The sequence below is a fragment of the Balaenoptera borealis genome (genome assembly GCF_965194805.1).
Source record: "Balaenoptera borealis genome assembly, chromosome: 4".
Lineage (NCBI taxonomy): Eukaryota > Metazoa > Chordata > Mammalia > Artiodactyla > Balaenopteridae > Balaenoptera > Balaenoptera borealis.
Genome location: NC_138861.1, coordinates 63,764,162 through 63,789,058, shown reverse-complemented (window position 1 = coordinate 63,789,058; position 24,897 = coordinate 63,764,162). Strand labels below are relative to the sequence as shown.

At 34.6% G+C, this 24,897-nt stretch overlaps 1 protein-coding gene across 4 annotated transcripts in view; it reads left to right on the top strand.

Annotated features, from left to right (window-relative positions):
- YTHDC1 (YTH N6-methyladenosine RNA binding protein C1) overlaps positions 1 to 24,897 on the top strand; it is a 34,566-nt gene that overhangs the window by 2,633 nt on the left and 7,036 nt on the right. For 2 of the 4 annotated variants that reach the window (XM_082390173.1, XM_082390174.1), the window contains exons 2-11: positions 7,500 to 7,601; positions 7,971 to 8,299; positions 8,419 to 8,851; positions 13,223 to 13,312; positions 13,778 to 13,831; positions 14,402 to 14,496; positions 16,010 to 16,118; positions 16,200 to 16,317; positions 22,248 to 22,332; positions 23,327 to 23,493. In XM_082390173.1, the coding sequence (XP_082246299.1) occupies positions 7,500 to 7,601; positions 7,971 to 8,299; positions 8,419 to 8,851; positions 13,223 to 13,312; positions 13,778 to 13,831; positions 14,402 to 14,496; positions 16,010 to 16,118; positions 16,200 to 16,317; positions 22,248 to 22,332; positions 23,327 to 23,493 (1,582 nt within the window). The remainder of the gene's footprint in view (positions 1 to 7,499; positions 7,602 to 7,970; positions 8,300 to 8,418; positions 8,852 to 13,222; positions 13,313 to 13,777; positions 13,832 to 14,401; positions 14,497 to 16,009; positions 16,119 to 16,199; positions 16,318 to 22,247; positions 22,333 to 23,326; positions 23,494 to 24,897) is intronic. The other 2 variants (XM_082390175.1, XM_082390176.1) reach the window with 1 other exon arrangement.

The following is a 24,897-nucleotide window of genomic DNA, read 5'->3' as shown; positions in this document are numbered from 1 at the left end:
ACTGGAGAATTTGCCAGCTTCCTGATTCCTGTGGTGATTGTCCAAAAAGTGGATGTGGAAGATGTTGGAATATTGGTGGTATTAACTAGTGTTAATTGCCATTTTTCTATGTTTTCTATTATAAACACCTGGTTTATATTTTATTTCTTAAGCTCTTAAAAATTTCTCTCTGAAGAACAATTATACAAGTTTAATGTATCTAAAATGTGGATAATGAGGAACCACTTTTGAAAGTAACATGTTTTCTGCATTACCAGACTGGAAGCTCCATGAAGGCCAGGAGTATGTCTGTCTTGTTTACCAGGTTCCTGGTGTACAGTAATTATGTCTCAGTGCCTCAAATAAATGATTTAGAAGATTGTAAATCTTTAGCTCAAGGTTGGACTTCATTAATGACTGACTATGACTAGTTATGTGATATTTGCTATTGATGTCCAAAGTTAAGAGTTTCCCAGTTTAAATTATATACGTACACACATTCATGCAGGCAAATACATATGAATATGTACGCGTGGTTATATATACACACATATATGTATATACACACTGTAGCCCTCACTATAGTAAGTCCTTAGGGTTAGATTGACTTGGTCCACTTTAGTTAGGGCTTTGTAAAGCATAGAGTATGTATTTGATATTCTCATATATTTGTTTTACCCATAATAGAAGTAGGACAAAAAATTACAAATGCCCTCCTTAGACTTCAATTGTATGCATTTTGGAAGACAGGAAATTTGGATGGGATAGGAAATCCAAGTCTCTACACTTCTTGAAGAATGACTGTTTTGAATGACAAAAAAGTAACAGAGAGACTGGTCTAATGTAAAACACGACAGAAGGGGAGGCTCCAGGAAATCTTGCTACATTGCCAAACCCGACTAAAACTATATTAAGTGAGTTAAAATAAAAACTGTAATGTATTTTGGTGCCCTGTATTGGCAAACAAAATACGTAGTATATTTAAGTACCCAGTTTTTGTTTTTGTTTTCTTCTTTAAATATTTCAGGTCTTAGTCTGATGCTGGATCCTGAAATAAATAGTACTTTGTATCTCCTGACCCAGAAGCTTCCAGGGTCAAAAAAATGAACTGTGTCTCAGATAAAGGTTAATTTTCTACACTGAAAGCCCTGGAGTTAAGGTTTGTGGCCTTCCTGGGCCAGGAATTTCAAGGTTGAGGTGTAATTCTGGTAGCGTGGAAAGAGCATTAAATTTGGATTCAGAACTGTGAGATTTAAGTCACAGTGCTTTAATTCTTTGGGCTTCATTTGGGATATTTTTTATTTCCTTGTTTTGCTTCCTATACCCATGGATCTATATACCTCTTTCCCAAAACTCAGTTTGTTAATAATATTGATAGTTTGTGATGAAAACTAAGATTATGCTTGCTTAACAAGTGATGATAATGAAGTCTGTATAAAAACATCATATATTGTGAATGCAAAACGTTCACAGATTATTGCATTTCCATAGAGGAATCAAGCTAGCAGCAGCCTGCTTTGTTTTGTTTTTAATTGAGTCAGCATTTAAAAGTCAGACAATTTCAAATAAAAATCTGAATTTGGGAATCCTCTTGAAAAATTTGTAAGATCCGACATGGTACTTGCATTCTGTCAAGGCAGTTAATCCACTGGAGTTGAGTAGGCTTGTCCCCTTTAGCATTCCTACTCTTCCACAAAGTATCATATATACTAAAACCGAAGTTTGGTGTCCCTGTGCCTCAGTGTCTTGAACCTTAAACTTTTTTGCAGTTATTTAACCTCAGTGTTGTTCAGGAGTTGTGGGTTTATATGCATTCTAGGGTCAGGCAGATAAAGTACTTAGTACAGTAGGTAATAGTGAGTGTTAGGTTATAGAGAATAAAGGAGTAAGCATGGTATATGTTCAGGCAATATTAGTAAATACACTGATGTATGGGGCATAAACCCAGATTGTCTCATGCAAAACTTTGACATAAGTTACCTTCTCTGTGTCTTAACAGAAGACTATCAGGACTGCTCCATCTGGTTTTTTTCAGATGGGAGTCTGGGCCCCTAGTGATCAAATAGTCTTTTTTTAAAAATGTAGGGTCTGGATTTTTATATTAAATCCTTGGCGCTTTCAAAAACAAAGCATCCAAGAGCTAGATTCATCCTACAGGCTGTTAGTGTATAACTTTGAATGGATTTGAACTTGAGCTGTAAATGGAAATACTGTTTATTTGTGTTTCATTTGAGTTAATTTGTTGCACTGACATATTGTGGAAAAATTCGTTTTGTTGTGGCATCTAAAACACAATTTTCAGGGTTTTAAAAGGATTTTTTAAAAAAGACTGTATAGTTCTTTATATAGACTTCTCAAAAAAAAATGAAGTGCTTTAACTGATAGAAATACTGCATTTGAGTTATTTTTTATATAGAATTCTTAACCTGGCATTTGCTAACCTTTGTTCATTTTATTGCTAATATTCTTAAGGTGCTGCTGTCAAACTACTGTGAAGAAATTGAATATGTACATATCACTATACAGAATAATAATGCTAAATTTCAGGATAAAGTGAGTGGTTTAAAACATTAAAGTAGTTTAAAGAAAGTCACCCTAGAGAACCGGTGGATGTTACTTTATCTCTTAAAGACATAGTTATTTCTTTCTAAAAAGGATATGCCAGTGATAGATTAGTCTTTAATAGTAGTAGCTTCTGAGACTACTAAAATAATCTTTCTTTCTTTATAACTAATCCATTTTAAATTGAAAATGAATTAAAATATATACAAACTACTTTCTCTAGCCAATGAATGAAGTGGTCAGAGGAAGCAGTTTGTTAGCTTTATAACCCAATACTATGAATTCTCTCACCTTTTTAAACCAGATTTTGGTTTTTAAGAGTACACCTTACATTTATAATTAAAATCCTTAAGTTTAAGCAAAACTAAGCAGGTGGTGGTAGTTTTGAAAACATCTGTCAAGTATTTAACATTTCAACCAACAATAGGTGGAGTCCATGGCTCTTCTCTTTGAACCTGAGTAGACTTTTGTGATTGTCTCTGAATAAAATACTGTGGCAGTGTTGCTGAGCTTCTGCCTAAACCACCATGAAAGCTCTAAACCACCATGAAAGAGGTCGGCCTAAGCTGAAGCTGTCATGGGGGAGAGTGACCATAGAAAGGAGTGCCCTAGGAACCCCAGCTGTTTTGAGTCTTCCCAGCCAAGGTATGTGAATAAGCAAGCCTTCAGATGATTCTAGCTAACCCTTAACTGCAGCCACGTGAGAGACCCTAGTTGAGCCTTAGAACCATAAGCAATTATAGTAAATGATTGTATTGTTTTAAGTCACCAAGTTTTTGGGGTAGCATGTTAAATTTACAGCAGTAGATAGTAGGAACATTTATGTATTTGTCTTATTGAGAAAAGAGGATTTTGTTTTATGTGCTGGACCAGATTTTGTGTATCATGTGCCCCAGTCATTAACAAAAGGTTCAGGAGCATCAAATAACTACCCCATCCACCCCCTTCCCTTCCCCAAACACTGATCTTTTTATTCTAAATGCCTCCTTTCAGAGGTGAAGAAACTGGAGCTCAGATTGGGACTTTGCTAAAGATACCTAGCTCTTAAATGATGACCTGGATTTTCTTGCTTCCAAATACAAATGTCTTTCTCCTATGTATCATATTTCAGCAAATATATAAGCGATTTCAGTGGTGGAGAGAAGTAAATTAAAATGTGATCTTTTATATCAGGGGTCAGATAGAAAATAATATTTTTGGCTTTGTGGGCCACACAAGGTCTTTGTCATATATTCTTTCCTTTTTTTTTAAACACAACCTTAAAAATGCAGAAACCATTCATATCTTGCCAGTCAAAAATAGGCCATGGGCTGAATTTGTCCTGCAGGTCTTATTAGTTGGCCAGTATTGTGATAAAACCACAGTTAGGTTTTTGATGTTATAGACTATAATATGGATAAAAATTTGTAGATCGTCAAGTGAGGATGTTATGGTTGATCTTAAAGTAAATTTAAGGTGCTGTAATGTTGGTAATATGGAGCTTTCTGGTGCGCAAATTTGGAATTAATCTACTAGTGCACATGATCTTTCAGTGATACTTTGTAGTTTTGTTTTCTTATACTTTGTTTAAAGATGCTTATTTTATAATAGCCAGGACATGGAAGCAACCTAAGTGTCCATCAACAGATAAATGGATAAAGAAGATGTGGCACATATATACAGCCATAAAAAGAAATGAAATTGAGTTATTTGTAGTGAGGTGGATGGACCTAGAGTCTGTCATACAGAGTGAAGTAAGTCAGAAAGAGAAAAACAAATACTGTGTGCTAACACATATATATATGGAATCTAAAGAAAAAAAAGGGTTCTGATGAACCTAGGGGCAAAACAGGAATAAAGACACAGACATAGAGAATGGACTTGAGGATACGGGGAGGGGAAAGGGGTAAGCTGAGACAAAGTGAGAGAGTGGCATTGACATATATACACTACCAAATGTAAAATAGCTAGTGGGAAGCAGCTGCATAGCACTGGGAGATCAGCTAGGTGCTTTGTGACCACCTAGAAGGGTGGGATAGGGAGGGTGGGAGGGAGACGCAAGAGGGAGGGGATATGGGGATATATGTATATGTATAGCTTATTCACTTTCTTATACAGTAGCAACTAACACAAAATGTAAAGCAATTATACCTCAATAAAGATGTTAAAAAAAAAAAAGATGCTTTTAATGTCCCCCATCTAATTTAACCGTAAATTTAGAAAGCCTGAACTCTAGACGAATGAATTTGCTCAACTTGAATTTCTGAGCTTCTATTTCATTATCTGCAGAGTATTGGATCTAAAACATACCTTGTGTGTGTCATGTATGATATGTGTGAAAGTGATAAAATGTTAGAAAAGTATTGATTAATATTTTAAAATTTTGTGGATGCTTTCTGAAACTGCAACCAATCTTTGAATTTGACTAATAAAATTATTTGTTAAAGCTTTTTAAGACAGTAATACCCTTTTTATAGGGAAACCATGATTTAGGCATGTCTGAAATTTAAATTGATTTAATTAACCTGCACAGTTACTTCATTCTGTGTTTATTAGCATGTCTAGATTTAGCATGTATAAAAGTTCATGTGAATGTTCAGGCTTTTGAAGTGGATATTTCTAATCAGGAACTAGTGATTTCATGAAAAGATTTGTGTAGCACTGTATTTACTTAATTGCCTGTTTTGCTGTCATAGTTCTATTTTTTTTTTCTTTTGCTTCTGCAGATATCTTATTTTTCAAGATCTGTTGGACCCACTTTTTACTGACTAGAGAGCTTTGACCTAAGAATCATTGAATATCTGAAAAACTTGGGTTTTTAAAAATCAAATTGTATGTTTTTATTTTTTATTTACAATGTAGCGTCCAAAAATTGTGTTTGCCACCATTCAGGTCTTGAGGGAATTTCCTCAGTGAAAACATGAACCCAGAGGATGAGAGAAGCCTTTTTGGTTGGCATATCTTGAATTTCAGTACCATTTAAAAAAATAAGTAAACAAAAATGATAACAGTCTGTGTAGTATATATTCATTTTAGAAAAATGGTAAAGTACAGAAAAGCATTCTTACCACTCAAAGAAATCAGTTACGATGCTATTCCAAGCATAGGTGATTTTCAGTGTTTTTTTTTTTAATTTTTATTGAGGTATAATTGATTTACAATGTTGTGTTAGTTTCAGGTGTACAGCAAAGTGAATCTGTTATACAAATACATGTATCCACTCTTTTTTAGATTCTTTTCCCATATAGGCTATTACAGAGTGTTGAGTAGAGTTCCCTGTGCTATACAGTAGGTCCTTATTAGTTACCTATTTTATATATAGTAGTGTGTATGTGTCAGTGTTATTAAGTAGCAGCAGTGACTCCAAGCACAGAGGAAGATGCATTGTCACCTTTTCCATATCCTGTGTAACCTTGCTTTCCTTCTTATTATGCCTACATTATCTGTTTTAGTTTTCTTGAGTCACTGATTTCTTTCTCTCTTGGGGGATATTTGAACTCCATCTAACCTGTTCATAGACCTCAGGTTAATAATCTTTGCTATACTTTTAGTGGGCTTTGCTTTTTGGCTGGAGCCATAATACAATTGTCCTATCTCATCAGTTTTTATGATTTTATACCTCTCTTTACGGCACCTTAAATTTGGAAAGATATATTTTGATGCCAGGATATTTAGTGTTCAAAACATTTACCATTAGCTTTAGTGCCTTATTTGAAAAAAAAAAAAATCAGTTTAAAGTAGTAAATACATAGTTGCATGTATTTCGAAGACTTATTTTGTCCAGTTGGACAGGGTTGGGGGTAGGGAAGGTGATGGGGTGATACAACCGAGTTCTAAATTTTCACGATCATTGACTGTATCAATTACGGTCAATAGTTTCCTTGTCTGAACAAGTTATACTTTCATAGTCCATGCCAGCAGCCTCAAATGTTTTTGATTGTGTACCCCGTCAGTAATTTTCTTCTTTTAACTTACTTGGACATTATTTCAGACAAACAGGATAGCTGTAAGGATAGTACAAAGAATTCTTTTGCTTTTCAGCCACATTCCACAAATGTTAACATTTTTACCACATTTGTCTTTTTCTAATTCATTCTTTCTCCCTCTTTTGTCAGTTGCAGACATGATGCTTCTTTGCCCCTAAATAGTTAAGTATGTATTTCCTAAAAAGTAGAATTCTCTTTTACTTAACTGTAGTACTAGCAAGATCAGGAAATTGACATTGATACTTGTAATCTACAGACCTTGTTTAGATTTCACTAGTTTTTCAGTTGTCTCAGATCATGTGCTGTGTCAGTTATTGTATCTTTTAGTCTCCTTTAATCTGAAGTATTTCCTTAGTGTTTGTATTTCATGAATGAACTGTGACATTTTTGGATGCCTCTAAATTTGGGTTGGTTTGATGTTTACTCATGTGTAGGTTTAGGTTTTGCATAGGAATATCACAGAATTTTTCTATTCATAGTGCATCATTCCAGGGGGTCCATGTAGTTGATTTGACTCACTGCTGGTGATGTTAACCTTGATTACTTGGTTAAGCTGGAGTCTGCCAGACTTCTCGACTGTAAAATGGTAATAAATATTCTGCCCGGAGTACACAATCTTTGATAAATGTATGTTTATTTAAAAAATCATACACATGTATTTTTATTATTGTGCACATTTTAAAGCAGTTACAAAAATTAGACATTAAAGGATGAGCTACAAATACAGAAGGTCTCAGTTTTTCTTTTTGTACCCCAGTATATCCTTTCATATCCTATGGGATATATACTCCTGGTTTTGTAGACCAGAGCTCTGCATCATATTCTTTACTTTATATCGTTTTATAGGAATTATTCTTGTGTCTTGATCCTGAAATAAAAGCTCCTTGAAGGTTATGTTCTCATACTTCTCTAGCCTCAGTACAGTAAGTACTCAAAAATAAATGCTTAATGTTAATGATTTTTCCCTGTTACTTTTTAATCTTTTGCTTCCAGATGGAGAACTTAATGTTCTAGATGATATTTTGACTGAAGTACCAGAACAGGATGATGAACTTTATAATCCAGAGAGTGAACAAGATAAAAATGAGAAAAAAGGTATGTAAGATTTCTATTTTCGTTAAAATAGTAAAATAGAGATCAGTTTCTTAAGAAAGAGTCTTTGCTTTTGTACTTGTTCCTTGAGGCACTTAACCACCAAAAGCACAATCATAAGAAGCAGTGGTACCCAATTCCATATGAATGAGAGTAATATATTTTTTCCAAACGTGTGAAATGTCTCAGATGAATTTATTCCAGTATGTGAAAGCTGTGTTTTCTTTATGATTAACTTTGGAGTAAAGGTATTTCAGAAGACATTTTAAAGAAATGAGGCTTTTTTTCTCTGATATATTTACCTGTTAAACTTTGGTGAAATAAGTCTAATACCCAAATTCTTATATATATTTTTTTCATCGTGTTTTTAAGGTTCAAAAAGAAAAAGTGACCGAATGGAATCTACAGACACAAAGCGACAAAAGCCTTCTGTTCATTCAAGACAATTGATTTCTAAGCCACTGAGCTCATCAGTTAGCAATAACAAAAGAATGGTTAGTACAAAAGGAAAGTCAGTCACAGAGTATAAAAATGAGGAATATCAAAGATCTGAAAGAAACAAACGTCTAGAAGCTGATCGGAAGATTCGCTTGTCAAGTAGTGCCTCCAGAGAACCTTATAAGAGTCAACCTGAAAAAACATGTCTGCGGAAAAGGGATCCTGAAAGGAGGGTCAAATCCCCTACACCAGATGGTTCTGAGGTAGTAAATATTATTGCAGATATAATACAGAAAGCAATTCTTTTTGAGGCTAGAACTATTTATTCACTCTGACCTTGTCTGTTATATGACTGCTGATTCCCTTTTTCTTTAAACATCAGAGAATTGGGCTTGAAGTGGATAGACGTGCAAGCAGATCCAGCCAGTCTTCTAAGGAGGAAGTGAACTCTGAAGAATATGGCTCTGACCATGAGACTGGCAGCAGTGGTTCTTCTGATGAGCAAGGCAACAACACTGAGAATGAGGAGGAAGGGGTGGAAGATGTGGAGGAAGATGAAGAAGTAGAAGAAGATGCAGAGGAAGATGAAGAGGTGGATGACGACGGAGAGGAGGAAGAGGAGGAAGAAGAAGAGGAAGAGGAGGAGGAGGAGGAAGAGGAGGAGGAAGAAGAAGAAGAATATGAACAGGATGAGAGAGACCAGAAGGAAGAGGGAAATGATTATGACACCCGAAGTGAGGCTAGCGACTCTGATTCTGAATCTGTTTCCTTCACGGATGGGTCTGTCAGATCTGGTTCAGGAACAGATGCATCAGGTACTAATTTTTATATGTAAAGGTTTGTCATTTTTTTTTTTTTAATTGACCTGATTGGTTTTTTTCTTGAACATGTTTAAATTGAATTATAAAATTTTTGAGGCAATGGGGGTGATGTTAGTAAGACTGTCCTGTGATTTTTATTTTTTTTTTATAGTGTGTGCTTTTGAGTATTATAAATGCATTTGAGTAAGATTTACATATCTTAGTAAAGGTATTTCCCAGCTACAAATTGATTGTATTATAAATACACTGGTCTGATTGTTTCTGTATAAGGAAATGTATTTGAGGTTTTAATGTTACAAATTCTTAGATTTCCATACTAGTCAACAACAGCTTATTTAAACACTGATGTACTTGAAGTATATTCATATGGAACCTGTCTGCTAGGTATTACAATATTTTCATGTTAAATGCCTCTAGATATCCATCATGTGGCAACAGAAACCAAAATAGCTTTCTTTTTCTCTTGGGAGCACAAATTTTTCTTTCATTTTTGTATCTGTGGGTTGACTGACTGGGGCAGGGTCTCCAGAGGGCTGGGTGTAAAGGTACCAGATGGAAAATAAGAGTATAAAATTATTGTGGAGAGACTGGGTAAGAGGCATCTTGGGTCATTCCTTCAATACTACATGCCCTGCCACTTTATCTGACCCATGCGACTTGAATATGAGAATGGTAGATAGTTGCAGTCATTAGGCTGAGGGAGCCCTCTTTTGGGGGAAAATTCAGAGAGTAGAGCAACGAGAGGCCAGGGTACTTGGAGACTGCTGGTCACTCTGATGATTATAGTCTCATGGCTGTCTTATGTAAAGATGCAGCCAGATCTCCTACATAGGCCAAATGTACTAAATATTGGAATACAAGAAAAATTCTATTCTTTTGATATATATGATAGTTAAATGTTATTATTATAGAATTTTATCGTTTTAGTGTAGTACATTGTTAGTAAATCATATTTTTGATATAGTGTAAATGATTAGAGCAAATGACCAGGTATTTTCTAATTGGCAGCTGAAGTGCTTCTAGCCTTTTGCTCACTAGAGTTCTAGGTTTGGGAGTTCAGACAGGTTTTGAAGGGGGCTAAAGAGTTAAACTGAATAGATGAGTAGTTGGGTTTGATATTAAAAAAAAAAACTTGTGGAATCTTTAATTCTACTATCCCACCATACTTTTTGCAAACTGATAGGATATGTTTTATAATTTATGATAATGGATAGAGAACAAAAATTGCATTGGCAATATGAATGAATGTTCATTTATTGTGGAGAATGTGTGAAACCTGTAAAAGTAGGGAACATTTTATTATAGGAATCTTCTTTTTGGTGTTCATGTTAAGAATGATATTTCTTAGACTTGAATGTTTATCCTGTTTAAGTCAAACGAGGGAGACTTACATAAATACGTAGGGCCTGAAATAATGTGTATTTTTAATAAGTTCCTAGATGCTGATACTTAGCAAGATACTTATTCATACTTTATGTTTTTTGTGGATTAGACATTTCAGATTGAATGGTAGCCAATAGTTTTATAAAACTTGGATATTAAAACTGTTAAGAGACTTACTGTTATAAAAGAGATACCTGCCTGGAACTCTTTCCATATTAAAGGAAAATTTGTGGCTTTTCTTTGGAAGAGCTCTTATGTGGAACATGTTTTAAAGACTGTATTTAGTATGCAGGACATTATTATTTTTATTTTGGAGTGGTTTCTCTTTATAATAATGTGTGAGAGAAAAATGGGGTGGATCTGGAACTCCACTAGAGGTAAAAAATGTTTTTAAAGATTTTTAAACACAAGGGATCACAGTTTAGTTTTTGTGTCATGAATTTTCTAGATTCCAGTTTATTTTACCTTATTTTTCAAAATTTCTCAAAATTTCAGTAATTTCCTTATAAAAGTGACACACTTGGTGGTTGTTAAAGGTTTATTTGTTAGATGACTTTCAATTGTTTTTTTGACCTGAGAATAATAGTCGGGAGAGGAGGTCATAAACTTAAGAGCAATGAAAGTTATTTATACAAAAACGATAAAAAATCCTTGGAGATTTTTCATGGTAATGCTATATTTAACATTACATAAAAATTGTTGGGCGAGATCTTACTTCTGCTTCTATTTCCTGCATCTTTTTTTTTTTTTTTAAATTATTTATTTTTGGCTGTGTTGGGTCTTCATTGCTGTGCACGGGCTTTCTCTAGTTGCTACGAGCAGGGACTACTCTTCGGTGCGGTGCACGGGCTTCCCGTTGTGGTGGCTTCTCCTTTTGTGGGGCACGAGCTCTAGGCGAGTGGGCTCAGTAGTTGTGGCGCGCGGGCTCTAGAGTGCAGGCTCAGTGGTTGTGGCGAATGGGCTTAGTTGCTCTGCGGCATGTGAGATCTTCCCGGACCAGGGCTCAAACCCGTGTCCCCTGAACTGGCAGGAGGATTATTAACCACTCCGCCACCAGGGAAGTCCCTGCATCATCTTGGTTAGACATTCTTTTAGTACTTAGAACCATGAAGTATTATTTTTAAACAGCAGCAAGAGATGTATTACCTTTGTGATCAATTTATAATGCTTAGATCCCTGACTGTTCAAAGAGGAAAAGAATAAAAGAAACATGCTAGAATTTTTGAAAGAAATTAAAAAAAAATTTTTTTAACAGTTTTATTTTTCTAATCTCTTTCATGTACATGTCATACTCATTGATTCAATGAATTCAGTTCCTTCTGTGTGCCAAACACTATATAAGAATGTGTAGTCGGTGAACAAAACAGACATAGATGAGAAAGAGATTTGGGATATGACAAAAACTCCTGTTTCTTATCTATTGGGTGAGATTCTCAGTCATTTTATACTAAAAGGCTTCAGTCTCTTCTCTTGAAGTCTTATAGTTTACCTTGAGGGAGAGGATTTTAAAACTTAAAGGTCAGGTATCATTCAAAGCCAACAAACCTGTAAATAAATGCTTTTCTCTATAGCTAGTTATATAAATTTCATTATGTTCCCAAGTTGCTAGCTTTAAATGGGCCTGACTTTGTAGTTGTGCCAATATGTACTGCTTTGCCTTTCCTTTTTGCTTTAAGTTAGCAAAATCAGCATCATTTACAAGCTTCTTGTTAACATCTATTTGGAGAAGGAATTAGTAGTAAATTACAAAGGGAAAAGTGCTTAAACTAAAAGAAAAGGAACTTTTGTCCTTGGAGTTTTCCATCTTTAAGCTAGTTTAAACCTAGAATCCCCTTTCAAGAATAGAAGTAAAATATCTTTTCTATTCTTTTGCTCATGGCTTGTACTTTCAAGTTAGAAACTAGGTTCTGCCACTCAGGAACTGTGGGACCCTAGCCAAGTTGCCTAACCACACCACTAAGTTGAGGTTTCCTTTTCTGTAAATGAGAATAATGGGTATTATGTATCTCATGAGTTTGTTATGAGGATTAAGGGAAATAATTTATTTAAAGCTTTTAAAATAGGAGTTTGTATGAAAGATCATTGATTATTATTTTTCAACATTCTGTTAACTTCTATAAAAATAAGTATATGCGTTTTCACCCGTCATATTCCTTCTTTTAGCTGAAAAGTAAAGGTGCTTTTAGTGGTGTAATTAAAATACCAACAGAGACAGGAGAGTCTAATTCCATTTTAGGCCCTCATTTATATGCTTCCAGATTAAGCCTGAAATGGTTCTTATAGGTAATGCAAATCTCTTCTGTCTACTGAAGAGTCCCAGCTTTCTAATAGAAATACATAGACTATTGCTGAGATTTTAGAGTTAAATTTTAAATTGAATTTGAAAATAAGCAGTTATTCAGGAAGGACGTGGTCAGGAAGAATGGAATTGAAGATACAAAAGCAAGCAATGGCAACCAGAAGGGAGTCACTAATTTACTATAGTGTAATTAAAAAAAAAAAAACAAAAAACAGTTGAAAGGCTTTGGGTTCTGGGGTTCATCAGACATCTAGGAATCAGAGTTGGAATTGTGATGAAGAATGATAGTATACTTTTTAAAAAGAGGACTTAAAACAGACAGTGGTACTTGGTTCATAGAAGGGAGCACTGTAAATTTAATTGAAAGAAAAGTTGTGTTTGCTGTGCAGAATTTTTTTCCCTTTTAAAACTTTAAGACCTTTTATATATAGGATAAGTAGTTCTTAATTATAGCTGTGTATTTTTATTTGATTAAAATTGGTGGGAGAAATAACAAAATGTCCTTAGTTTTTGAACAGTGTCTGAATTGGAACATCTTCAGAAATTGAGGGGGTCAGGAAGGATTAATAATGAATAATACTTAGGGATTATGCAAAATCCAGATGCATGATGATACATTCTTATTTGATTAACTGTACCTATATTGTAATGTTTTTAAAAATCTTGTCTGAATTCTTTTTTAGATGAGAAAAAGAAGGAAAGGAAGAGAGCTAGAGGCATATCTCCTATTGTTTTTGATAGAAGTGGAAGCTCTGCATCAGAGTCATATGCAGGTATTCTCATTTTACTTTTATTTGTGATCATATCTGACTGATTCTAATGTAATCTGCTATAAAAAGTGTGTGGAGGCTGTAGTTTAGCGTGAACTCGTTAATATTCATTAGTATTGATTTCTGGCATGTTCAGTGTAATAAATCTAGAGGAAACTAAGCTTTTTCTTATTATTTTAATCCTGTTCTGTTACTGCTTAAGTGGAATTTCACTTTTTTTTTTCTTGGAAGATGATGATTCAGTGACTAGTTTTCTGAGTGAGAAACTGTTCAAATATTTTAAAAAACATCCAAACAACCCAAAAAGCAAAACACTCGTACACATTGAGAAGTATTTTTTTTGTGTGTGTGGGTGCGCCAGGAGGAATAATTTGTCTTGAATGAGAACTTTATGTGACAAGACTGTAGAAATTTTGTCTTATCTCTATTAAAGCTCAATCTGAACAAATGTACTTTGGCTAAATACAGGTTCAGAAAAGAAGCATGAGAAATTATCATCTTCCGTTCGTGCTGTCCGAAAAGGTATCATTTAAATTTGAAATTGTTTTCATTGCATGCTTCCTTAAACGTCATTATTTTGCCTTATTGGTTGTCCATTAATAGTTGGTTTTAATGTAGTAATGTTCTGATATATTACATTAAGGGGAAAAAAATAATTTAGTCTTACACAGAGCTCCGTATTCACTTCTTACTGGGTATCTTTTAGAACAGTAGCAAACATTTTAGGACATCTTAACAGTTTTTGGACAGAGTGGATGGTATATATATTTTAGTAGCATAATGGTCTATTAGCAAATTTTAAATGATTAATGTGATAAAGATCTATAAAATTTATAGCCATTTTCACACTTAAAAAATATGGATCTGATATATTAGAACATTACTATATTAGGTTTGCCTTCTTGCAAAATGCTGGTGTCTTTCTTAGCTTTGCTTTATTATGTGTTGTGGCTTAGCTTTCTAGGTTGAATGGGTGATTATGAATTTTAAAAGTTTAGCTGGGTTTTGGAGGGCTAATTTCAGTTAGTACAACTTATATCCCTCTGTGTGATAATGGCCTCTGTTTAATCAATTTGGATTTCTTTTTTTCAGATCAAACCAGTAAACTCAAATATGTCCTACAGGATGCGAGATTTTTTCTCATAAAGAGTAACAACCATGAGAATGTGTCCCTTGCCAAAGCTAAGGTATTAGCATCAGTTCTGTTGAAATGTCCTAATCTTGAAAATTTAAATGTGAAGGTGGACTTGAGTATCACTTGAGTACATGACATACTGTAATTTTCATTAAAGCTTTAAAGATTCATAGTCCAGTTGCCATGTAGGGTCTGCTTTTTTGACTGGTTAGGCAACCTAGTAGTCATTTGAGTTTTCTTTTGAATCTTTTGAAGATGAGTTTAGAAGTAAAAATATTCAATATCTGAAGAATATATAATTACACATTGTACTGCAAAAGACGTGTTTCTTTGGATTTTTGTGTTTCTATACTCAATTGCTAGTTTATTATACTAATACATTTTATAAAGTTTTTTTAGTTAACCAGTTTTGTTTTTTATTACTGCTTGTTTTACACCTTGAGATTTTCTTGAAAAGAAATCATTCTTTTACAGAGAGTTTCTTTTACTTTTAGAAGTAAGATCACTTGGATTTAGAAGAAAAGGGAAGAGTTAGTTTTAGTTTAAAGCCCCACCCTGGGCTTTACAAAAGGGATATGCCCAGTTGCTGTAGGATGTCGTAAGGTTAATTTTTTTAAAAATGTTTTTGTTACAAAAATGCATCTACTTTTTATACCAACTATTCTAATATTTTTGTATTTTTGTTTTAAGACAGTTTCTACTGTGAGAAAGTTAAAACTAAAGTTAAGCATTTTGTAAACTGTATTTCTGTCAATATTAATAATCCTATATTTCTAACTTAAGTTGAGGGTTACCCACTAAATTTTACAGATGGAAGGAATAGTACACTAAATAGTGGAAGTTTATTCTGTTCTTTAGCTGGAGTGGATTTAGGTAGAAGTAGTTAAGCACCTAGTGAGAATGAGGTCTAGTATGTATCAGCAGATTAAACTGAATTAGAGGTTCTGGTTTACATTACTATTCCTGCCTTCTTAATCTTTCATGATCAAAGAATTGATTAAAATGCTTTGGAAATAATAACTATGTTCCAGCTCTACATAAAACACAGGTCTCTTCAGTCAAACTATTGATACATGAAAATTTGAACTTAAATAGAAATAAGAGAGAAATGCTAGAAACTTGACAGAAATTCTTCACTTACGGATTTACTAACATGATCATTTTTAATTATTTGGTTAGGCACAGTTTTTAAAGAAAAAATGTACACATTGTGATTCACCTTCAAGCAAAATGTTTTTACCACAGTAAATGGTTCTGATTTTAAATTGTAGGTGATTGTTTTTATTATCTAAAATTCTAGCCCATATGATTTGATTGCCCCGTCCCCATGTGTTTACTAGTTTTAATGATTTTGTTAAGGTTGGTAATTTTCTCCATATTTTTCCCAAGTTTTTAATAGATTATTCCATTATTTTGACATATGACATTATTCATAAATGTTCTACGAATACATAGGACATTTATTCATTATAGCTTACTGGTAACCTTGGTCTTCTGTAAATGTAATTGGAAACATAAAAGATTTACATTAATTTCAATCTTTTATCTTTACATCATTTATATAGGGTGTATGGTCTACACTGCCAGTAAACGAGAAGAAATTAAATGCTGCATTCAGATCTGCAAGGAGTGTTATCTTAATATTTTCTGTGAGAGAGAGTGGAAAATTTCAAGGTAAGAGTAAAAATAATTTGGATATGTAAAAACATTAATTATATTTGCATCTATATATTATGTTGTGATTTATTCCCCTAGGATTTGCAAGACTTTCTTCAGAATCACACCATGGAGGATCTCCTATACATTGGGTACTTCCAGCAGGAATGAATGCTAAAATGCTGGGAGGTGTCTTTAAAATTGACTGGATTTGCAGGTAAATTACACACTTCAGTGTAGATAATTAAAGTTGCTCTTGTTTTGAATGGGCTACCAGTTGAGAATAATGTTAAAACTGTACAGTTATTTAGTTTTAATTTATTATTCTAATTATTGTCCCCCTTTTTTTGGTGTCATTCCTAGGCTGATTGGGATCTATAGAGCTTATTTAACAATGTGAAAAGTAAAAACATTAATATGCTTAGATTGTATTGTTCACCACCTTTATAATCTAATATAGAATGCATAGGGCAAAGATTTATTTAGTCCAGTTTTATGTATTTCATTTGTTCTCTGCATTAGTATTATGGCAGTAAATTTATAAATCAGACAGTTGCTTATGTTATTTAGCACATATTTATGTTTAGTGATTTAACATGCCATTTTATTACTGTGGAGTGGGAAAATAGTCACCCTTTGACTTGGCTAATATAACATTTTGGAGGTGACTAATTTAGTTGTGAACAAGTAGTGTTTTTTAAGGAAGTTAGCAAATCATGTTAGTTGGCATTGTGACCTTTTGAAACTGCAGTAGTTAAGATTTAAATATTTGTTAGAAAAGTAGACTTTGAAATCTGAGTTATTTACCACTTTTTTTGTCCTTACTGAACGATTGTACATTGTTTTAAAAAAATGATTAAAGAAGTCAATTTAGATGATACAGAGAGACTTAACACTTCAGCAAGTGGATAGTCTCTTGTCAAGAACTGCAAAATGGGGCAGAAGGCAGAAAGCTTTTATAGGATAAATAGTAAAGAATAAGAAAGAGACAAATAAGAAAATATCTGATTGGATGAGGCCACACAGAACCTTGTTTGGGATGAGGAAGCCCAGAGTTGGCTTGGCGTTTGGGGACTGACTGACAATATATTGCATATCTGGTCAAGTGGAGCATTTACAGGGACATGAAAGTTATCTAAGTTTCAGTTTGCTGGCTTAGCACCTTGGGCAGGAGTGGCTCCATCTTGGGCTTAGAAAGCTATTTCAACAATATGAAAAGCTAATTATTTAAGTGAACTTTATATGGCATGCACAAATCTACTACCTGTAAACTTAATTTTAGCTAAATAAGAATTACCTGAAAGGGACCATATGGATTTTTTTGTATCATTAAGTCAGCTTAGGTGGATTTTTTATGAGGATAGAGGAATTGGATAAGAAAGAAAAATGCTGTTCATATTCAGGAAGGCAAACTAGCACAAAGAAGAGACATGAAATCAGAAACCATGGGGTGGGGGGTGTGAGTGGGGTGTGTGGATGGGATAGGGAACCACCTTTTTAATAAAGCAGTCAGTAAAGAGAAGAAAAAAAGGCAAAGATGGGTAGTAATGTGGGCCAGCCTAAGGAGTTAGTAAACCTTTACTGTGGGACAGTGAGGAACTATGAAAATGGGCAGTGATACAGCAGAGATAGTGTATTAGGTTGATGTTTAATAGAGCAGCAAAAAGCTATATGCGCATATAAATGTATCACCATTATTCATCCCGTCATTACTTTTTTGTTTTTTTTATAAATTTATTTATTTTTATTTTTGGCTGTGTTGGGTCTTCGTTGCTGCGCTCGGGCTCTTTAGTTGCGGTGAGCGGGGGCTACTTTTCGTTGCGGTGCACGGGCTCCTCATTGTGGTGGCTTCTCTTGTTGTGGAGCTTGGGCTCTAGGCATGTGGGCTTCAGTAGTTGTGGCACGCGGGCTCAGTAGTTGTGGCTTGCAGGCTCTAGAGCACAGGCTTAGTAGTTGTGGCGCATGGGCTCAGTTTCTCCGCGGCATGTGGGATCTTCCCAGACCAGGGCTCAAACCCATGTCCCCTGCATCAGCAGGTGGACTCTCAACCGCTGCACCACTAGGGAAGCCCCCCGTCATTACTTTCTATAGGGAAAAATTAGAAGCAATCTAAATTCTCTCATAGGAAATTGGTTAAGTAGATTATGGTTTGTCACTTAAATGTAATACACAAAAATAATTGTCCATGTAATAACATGGAAAGATACAACAAATGAAAGGATACATAATTATAATGTTGGAATGCATTGTTAGGGTGGTGAGACTATAGATGATATTCCCATACTCCATTGTACCCAGGGTTTTTAAATATAGATTTATAGTTCTTAATTTCTAAAGTTAAATCATAATCAAAATTATAAAATTTAAAAATCTGGTGGCAGTTTATAGGGAAGACAAGGTGTCAATTATTTCTTAGCAGAGATAGACATTTTTACTTATTTTTTTAGATGGATAACTGTAAAGGCCAAAGGAGAGGTTTGTTAAGTCTATGGTTTTATGACTAGAAACATTGGTGTCACTGGAAAATATTTGGAGGTGATGCTTTCTTAGGAGAAAAATAATTACCCAGTTTTAGATTGGTGGTAGCAAATTTTATTTTGAATGTTACTTGTTTTATGAACCTTCATTTTCAGATTATTGATAAGGAAATTTGTTTCTTAATTTTAGAAGATGAGTTTAATTTATTCACAGATTATCGTCTTCATTTTCTTCTTCATTGACTTTCTGGCTCTTTTACTAACTCATTTGAAATATTTATAGCTAGCATCAGAAGAGGTACAAACCCAAATAGTCCATTCTGCTAAGATTTTGTGTAAAATTTTGGGTAGTAATGTTTTTTTATTACTTTTAAGTAAGTTCTAGGTTTACTGGAAAGAATATTCTTAATTTAAAAAAAAAATTAACTTTTTTTTAAATACTCATAAGTGCGTTAAAGAGTAATATTAAAATACTTAAGAGTTCTGAGGGGGCACGTGTTCTTATTACATTGACATTTCTTTGAGTAAGTCACTTGAACTCTAAATTTTCTGTGTGAAATGAGAATTACATTTGACCTTCAGTGTTAAAAGGATTAAACTTTAATAAATATAAACCCTGAAGGCTTTGCTATCAGTAATAGTAACTGCTATTAATATATTTTCTTTTCAGATATGATAGTTATCAGAGTTTTATTTAAGCACCTTTTGGATTTAATAACTAGCCTTAAGTTTTTTGAGGTGTGGTCCCTGGATCACCTGCATCAGTAGTATCTGATTATTAAAATGCAGAATCCTTACATGCACTTCAAACCTATAGGCACACTGGAGTTTAAAACTAGATGGTGCATGGTAGCAGATAGGAAAGGAGGCATTAAAAAGTGACTTAAGTTGCCGCTGGGAGTTAGATCAAAATAAGGCTAAAATCTATAGAATGCCATTCAACCAGAATTAAATCTACTGACTATGTTGTATTTTAACCTCACCCCTTTCATGTCCATTCCAGGTAACCCATTTCTCTTTTCTTTCATGGTTTCTCGGTATTATTCCTTTTAGTTTTAATGACCAAAACAGCTATCCAGCACATAAGCGCCTCTGTACAGTTTCATGTTCTTTTGTTAAATATGCCCCATTTTCTAAGCTCCTTAATTCAGAGAATCACTGCCATGTTACCTAGGGTACTCACAGTAAAGATAATCATCTGTAGGCTTTTTCATTACATGTCTGCTCAAAAGCTGATTTTTAGGATGCCTGCTCTATAATTGTGATGACCACAGATGTGCAATTTCTCTTAGTCTTAATCTAAGCCCTGTTTTTCCTAAGGCCTCATAGATCTCTGTGCTTTTCAGTCTGGGATTAACTACGGTGTCGAAACAGTGGGCAGAGGTCTCTAGAATCTAGATAGAACCAGTGCCACCAAAGAATTTTAACCCTCAGTGACTCAAACAGCTCAACCAACATATGCCTTTTTTTTGGACCTAGGGTATTCCATTGCTAATGTTTAAATAACAGTGGTAACTCTGTGCGATAATAATTTGTAACCGTCCTGCACTTTCGTAGTTGTAGGTTATTTATTCCTTTCCGAAACCTTTTTTTAACTGGCAATTGAGAGGAAAAATCTGAGAAGCTATTAAAGTACAGTTTTAACTATAGATCTGCATCTGGATATTCTAGACTTTTGGTATGGACTTATTCTAGCTTAATGATAGTCTCTTTCCCCCTGCCCTCCCTGTAAAGGATGTGTGTGTGTGTATGTAGATATATATACATACACACATATTTTTATGTATGTATATACACTCTTGAACTACTCTCAATGTGTGAGGTAAGATGTCTTTTAGATGAGGAATCCAGTAGTAGTAACCTAGTAAGCAGTTCTGTCACACTGTGCCCACTTCTCCCATACATTCACATCACCACCACCACAGATCATGCCACCTTGATACTTTAATTTTAGATATACTTCTCTTTTCCTGTAAATGTCGAAATATTTTCTGAGGTGTAAAAAGTGTAAAATTTGGGCGTTTAATATTCATCTTTAAGAAAATTCACGTAAGGTTAGAATAAATGGTTATATAGCTTGTCCACTGGACCAGGTTATTTGCTTGTATTTTTTCTTCTCCATTATGTCTTTGCTCAGGTCCTTTTCATTGCTTCAAATGTAACCCTGCCTTACCTCTCTACATACGGCTTTTCCTGAGTCACTTTTCTTTCAGACTTTTCCCATATGCCACCTTTTCCAGGAAGCATTTTCTGATTGTTTTTTCTTTCTTTCCAAAATAGATATGACCATTCACATTAAAAACAAAACTTTAGGGTACCCATTCTTTTACAAAATAATTGTGTGTGCTTGTTTACTCTCTGATAAAAGCTGTGGAAGAAAGGTTAGGAATGCAAGCTCTTTATTTTATTCATCTTTGTGTGTCCTTTGAGCAGTTTCATTTGTATTGTATATATATATATAATCTTTAATTAAAGCATTTATTTAATTTGGCATTACTTTATGCACAAATAGATGAAACCTTATTGAATGATGTTAATTTTCGATTATTTTTTTTTGACAAGTACTTATCATGTGTCATGTTTGTGTTCAGTGTTGTGCTGGGTTGTTAAAGAACTATAAAAATACAGGGTATCTTTTTTTAACTTGGTGAGACCATTTTGCCCTATGGCTCAGAGAGCTTAGAGCCAGAGTTTGTTTAAATTATTTAGGTATAGCACTGTAGTGTAAGTGGAGGGCATAATTAATACATGCAAATATAGGAATTTATGAATAAAAACATTTGTATTGTCAAGAGCCATTCCATGTGTAGTGGGGAGTATTGCCTTATCAAAAGGAGGGAGGATATTTGAATCTGGGAAAGCAGCCCTGAACCAAGGATAGGGGGCATGTATTTTCATTTGGTATTAACTGCCTAGTTAAGCTTCATCTCTTTGTTGGTCAATTATTTAAAAATGCAAGATTTTTAGGGGCTTCCCTGGTGACGCAGTGGTTGAGAATCTGCCTGCCGATGCAGGGGACATGGGTTCAAGCCCTGGACCGAGAAGATCCCACATGCCGCGGAGCAACTAAGCCCGTGCGCCACAATTACTGAAGCCTGCGTGCCTAGAGCCTGTGCTCCACAACAGGAGAGGCCACCGCAATGAGGAGCCCGCGCACGGCAACGAACAGTAGCCCCTGCTCACCATAACTAGAGAAAAGCCCACGCGCAGCAACAAAGACCCAACGCAGCCCAAAAAAAATAAATAAATTTATTAAAAAAAAAAAAAAATACAAGATTTTTAGTACACAGAAACAAGAAATATGCTAAACATTTGATATGTTATTTCATATGCAAACTGCTTAAAACAAGTATGAAGAAGGTGATGCTATCCTTGTTTATAAGATGAAGAAACTCAGGCTCAGAGAAGCTGAGAGAGAGCTGGAATTAAACCCCAAACTGTCTTGGTTTTAAGCTCATTATCTTAAGCGTACTATTTAGCTTTTTTTAATTTTGAGAACACGTGAGAATGTGGAAAGAGTGTGTCTCTGAAGGGGGCTCCCTTTCTGGGGAATAAGCTCTATCAGTCTTAAATTTTAGTCATATTTAAATCATGATTAACATAGGAATTCACTACTAAAGTAGTATAAGGATTCTGCAAAGTAATATAATTAATATTACTTTGTATTTAGGCGTGAATTACCCTTCACTAAGTCGGCTCATCTCACCAATCCTTGGAATGAACATAAGCCAGTAAAGATCGGACGTGATGGACAGGTTTGTTAACTTTAATTGATTCTTTAAAAAACATATTTAATCAACCCTTTTAAAGATCTATATTGAAGGATATTTTAAAACCATTTTTGATTGAATTTGTGGGAAAGATTAAGGGAAAATAGTCTTATTTGGAGTTTGTGATTACTGTGATTTTGATTGATTAATCTGACCTCCGTTAATGTTGAAAGATAGGTAGCTTTATATGGTACTTCATTAATACAGTTGAAGGAAAAGTTTTCAAAGAGAATTGGCATGATTTTTACATGCTTTTTCATTATGTTATTACTGTTTAACAGATTCTGAACTTTGTATAATATATTTTAGAAATGCCATTTAATGTCTTTGCTGAAGTTTTCTGAGTAGAAGGAAGCTTTATGAAAAGGAGATAAGTATGTGTAGTCAGGTTTTCAAGTCTGCAAATGAAATCAAAAGTGTGCTGTGACTTAAACCCAAACCTGTGAACCTTACAGTTTCTACATGTAATTTTGAACCAGGTTTTCATTGCTCATAAGTGAAAATATTGGTAATTGAAAATAAAACTTAATTTTAAAAAGTCTGTAGATTAGTCTGTTTTTCTAGTTAATATAATGTATTTAAGTGCATTTAGCAATTTATGATTACGAGAATTGTTGCCACACTAATGTATGTTTTTCCTCCACTGTATTAAGATGGATGACTTTGTCCTGATACTTCCGTATTTTGCACAAAGAAATATTCCTTTGTTGCAGAGGGTGATTGTCACAGAGTTTTTTGTGTAGTTAACTTTGAAGATTCTACACTTTTAATTTTTCCCCTTATACAAATACGTGAAACACTTTTAAAAGGTTTTTTAAAAACCTTTCAAGGAAATTTATCGGAATCGCATATGATCATCAGCCTTGGGAAGGAAGCCTCCAAGTCAATCTGTTTTTGTTCTTGTACATCAGGAAAATACAAGTCTATTGAAAGTTTCTCCTTTTTTTTCATCTTGTAAATTACTACTTTCCTATTCTAGGAAATTGAACTTGAATGTGGAACCCAGCTTTGTCTTCTATTTCCCCCTGATGAAAGTATTGACTTGTATCAGGTCATTCATAAAATGCGTCACAAGAGAAGAATGCATTCTCAGCCCCGGTCAAGAGGACGTCCATCCCGTCGAGAACCAGTCCGGGATGTGGGAAGGTTAGAAACGTTCTTTGGACTGATAATAGGCACATGTATCAGAATAACATGATGGAGGAATGTGATTCGTCAAAAGTTTGTCCTGCGGTAAAGAAGAAAGAGAAAATCCTCAAATCAAGCTGCATGGACTAGTTTGTGGCTTCATTGAGGATTTCACATGGTCACCTTGGTCTCAGTCATTTTTCAAGAGGAAAATGGGGATCTTTCCTTATGCAGAAAAAATTATCTGCTAAAGAGTGATAACCAGTTTAGATTAGATAATAATCTGATAATACAATGTATACCATTGAAATGAGGTAGGCCTTTGTTGCTAAGAACAGGCTAGAAAGGAGGAAGAGGAGGAAGTCTTTATTTGCAAAAATTGTTAATATTTTGTAAAAAGCCTTTTCTTTCAGGTGTGTCTCTGGATAAGCCTTATCAGATATGGGACTTTTATAAAGGATCACTAATATTTTTTCAGAAGATGACGCCTCATTTAGAGGATAAAATATTTTAAGTTATTTTGATATTCAAGAGGAGCATTATTGGGACTATTTCAGATTTTGCCATCGTGATGTGTTAACCCCATTGTCAAATATTGTCTAACTTGTACCCAGTGAATTCACACATCTTGCTGAGCTTCTGAAAACAATAGGTTCTCTCCAAAGGGGATCAAGTGGCCCTGGGAGACCCGGCAACAAACCAAAAAGAAGGGCTGTTGCTGTGTCTGTTTACAGCTTTTCCAGATGCTGGCAGTACCTGTGGACTTAAAGTGTTTTTTAGAGGATCGCCATGGTTATTGATCACTACTTACGAACTAAACAGCATTTTCCAGGAAAAGGGGGTTTAACTTGTTGCAGAATTGGAGAAGTCTTTGCAAAGGACTGATTTATGCCCTTCTACCCAACACCTTCCCCTGTATAGATTTGCATACAGCTAAATCTAAAATATTCTGCTAAAGACTGTTGGATGTGTGGTTGATGGGATGAAACCTTTGGTTGTTTCCTTTTGGTGGAAACATCCTGTGGTAGGTACAGATAATCCAACAAGAGTCCCCATTTCTTTGAGCTTAAGAAGGACACTGTCAAGTAGGTAGGAGGAAACCTGGCAGAGCCCCCTTATTTTTGGCCTAAAAGGACTGAGCACCAAGATGTCTTTTGAAGTTTTAAGCTAAGAGGTTTCCAGTGCAATACAGTACATACAAGTGAAGTTTTTACCTCAGTTTTGCAATGGACTGTAAACTATACTTACACTACACCTTCTCTCAAGCCTGCCAGGGCCTCCATATTTGTATGTGGCTTACAGCTTAAAGTCAGTAGTTGGACTACTTTATGAACTGTTACTATCATGTTTTATACCGGTCGTAAATGCACTCCCCAAACTACAAGAAAGCGGTATGTTTATTTTTTTAAACGAGCTTTTAAT